Consider the following 1,883-nt stretch of genomic DNA (forward strand, 5'->3'; position numbering starts at 1 on the left):
CCCTTTCCGACGAGGAAATTCTTCGTCGGGTGGGGAAGACGGTGGAGGCGAAGCTGAGGGGCGGCAACCTGACCCCCATCATGATGCGCCCATCGTGGGGGCTCCTCTCGCTGGTAAGTCGTGCATCATTGTAGCCCCTGAGCCTCCTCCGCTTCTCCTTACTTCTCGTTTCCTTATGCGCGTTCCTACAGGGGATGAGGGACATGCGCGCCTCTCCGCCGCCCATTCCCGAGGACGCGAGGCGGCGGGCGAACAACCGAGCGCATGTCGAGGCGCAGAAAAAATGGAAAGACGCCAAGGCGGCGAAGCGCACGAAGAAGATCCTCGCGCGCGAGGAACTGGATAAGCGCCGCCGGCAGCAAAGGAAGGATGGCCTCCCATTGGAGGAATCCCCGTCACCGTCGCTGTCGACGGAGGCCTCGAACGGGGATGACAAGGGTGAGACGGGGCGGGGTCCCCTGGACCATCTCCCTGACGTAGGGGAGATGGTGCCCAGGGCATCGGCCAGTAGCCCAGCGCTCCTAGGAGGAGGAGTAGGAGCAGACCCGGGGTCGGCAATTGCCTGCTCCGGGGCCGAGGCCGACACGCCCGAAGCGCGGGCATTGGGCAAACGCGCCATTAGCCCGGTGGGCTCGGCGGCGGCGGTGGAGCAAGTGGCGGTGGAGGCGACGCAACTGCCCCCGCAGAGGACCGAGGGGGCGCCGGGGTCCGTTGAGGACCAACCGGCGTCGATGGACATGGAGGCCATGCCTCTGCCACCGCCACCGCCTTTGCGGACAAGGGTCGCCGTGGCAAAGCGGTTGCCGCCCCGCTCGAGGTAGGTGTATTTTTGGTGGGGTCGCAGTGCCTTCTGTTCGTTCTTTTGTCTTGTGTTGACCCTGTGATTGTCTTGTCCTTAGCCGGAAGCGGCCTGCGGAGGTGCCTACCTTGGTGCCCCGTAAAGCGCTTAAGGTTAACCCCGGCTCCACTGCCCACTAGGTGGTGGAGGCGCAAGCCGCCTTACAACGTGGCGCGGCGTCAGCGAAGGCCGACCCAAAGGAGCCAGCCACCCAAGGAGGGGCTGCCGAGGCGGCCCTGACACAGGAGGGGGAGGGAGCGCCTCCGCCCCGCGATGGTGAGGCCCGTGGGTCGAATGCGGCCGAGGTTCCCTTGGCTGCCGAGACCACTGGGACCGAGGTCCCCAGGGTTTCACAGGCCGGGGCGATGGAGGCTACGGTGCCCAGGACCATCGAGGCCGCTATGGCGGGCACCGGAGCCCTCGCGACCGCCGAGGCTACGATGGCGGAGGTCAGAGCCCTCGAGACCACCGAGGCCACGATGGCGGAGGCCGGAGCCCCCAGGACCACTGAGGCCACGACAGCAGAGGCCGGAGCCCCCGGGACCACCGAGGCCACGATGGCAGAGGCCGGAGCCCCTAGGACCACTGACGCTAACATGATCGTGGCGGGGTTGCCGGCCCAGGAAGTGGGGATGAAGGCGGCGGAGGCCTTGGCGGCACCCTTGGTTCAAGGCCCATCACCGTTGCGGGAGAGCGCCCGGGAGGTGGAAGTTCTTCCGATCTCCTCCAACGATACTTCCCGGGCACAGGAGATGGCAAGCGCCGAGATGGCCGGTGTCGTGGAACAGCCGGTTCCAACCCTGAGCGAGGGAAGCTCGGCCCTCACGTGGGTGTGACCCGAGCCCCATGGGTGGAACCACCCACGTGTCCTGTGGCAAAGCCGGGATGATGCTGAGGCAGAGCCTCTATTTGCCCTCGAGGACATGGTCGAGGGCAGTCGCTATGACACATTCGAGCAGTATCGCCAGCTGGCGGAGCGGTCTCTACGGACAGCGCTGTCCATGGTGGCCAACGATTTGCCTACAGTCACCCAGGTTTGTGCTTT

General features: G+C 66.0%; 1 protein-coding gene across 1 annotated transcript; it reads left to right on the top strand.

Moving 5' to 3' along the window:
- The first annotated feature begins 485 nt into the window (after positions 1-485).
- Positions 486-1,674, top strand: LOC136466336 (uncharacterized). Its single transcript, XM_066464706.1, has 3 exons — positions 486-817; positions 900-918; positions 979-1,674. Exons 1-3 carry the CDS (start codon positions 486-488, stop codon positions 1,672-1,674), a joined length of 1,047 nt encoding a protein of 348 aa, XP_066320803.1.
- The last annotated feature ends 209 nt before the right edge of the window (positions 1,675-1,883 follow it).

This window comes from Miscanthus floridulus, chromosome 7 (assembly GCF_019320115.1).
Source record: "Miscanthus floridulus cultivar M001 chromosome 7, ASM1932011v1, whole genome shotgun sequence".
Taxonomy (NCBI): Eukaryota; Viridiplantae; Streptophyta; class Magnoliopsida; order Poales; family Poaceae; genus Miscanthus; species Miscanthus floridulus.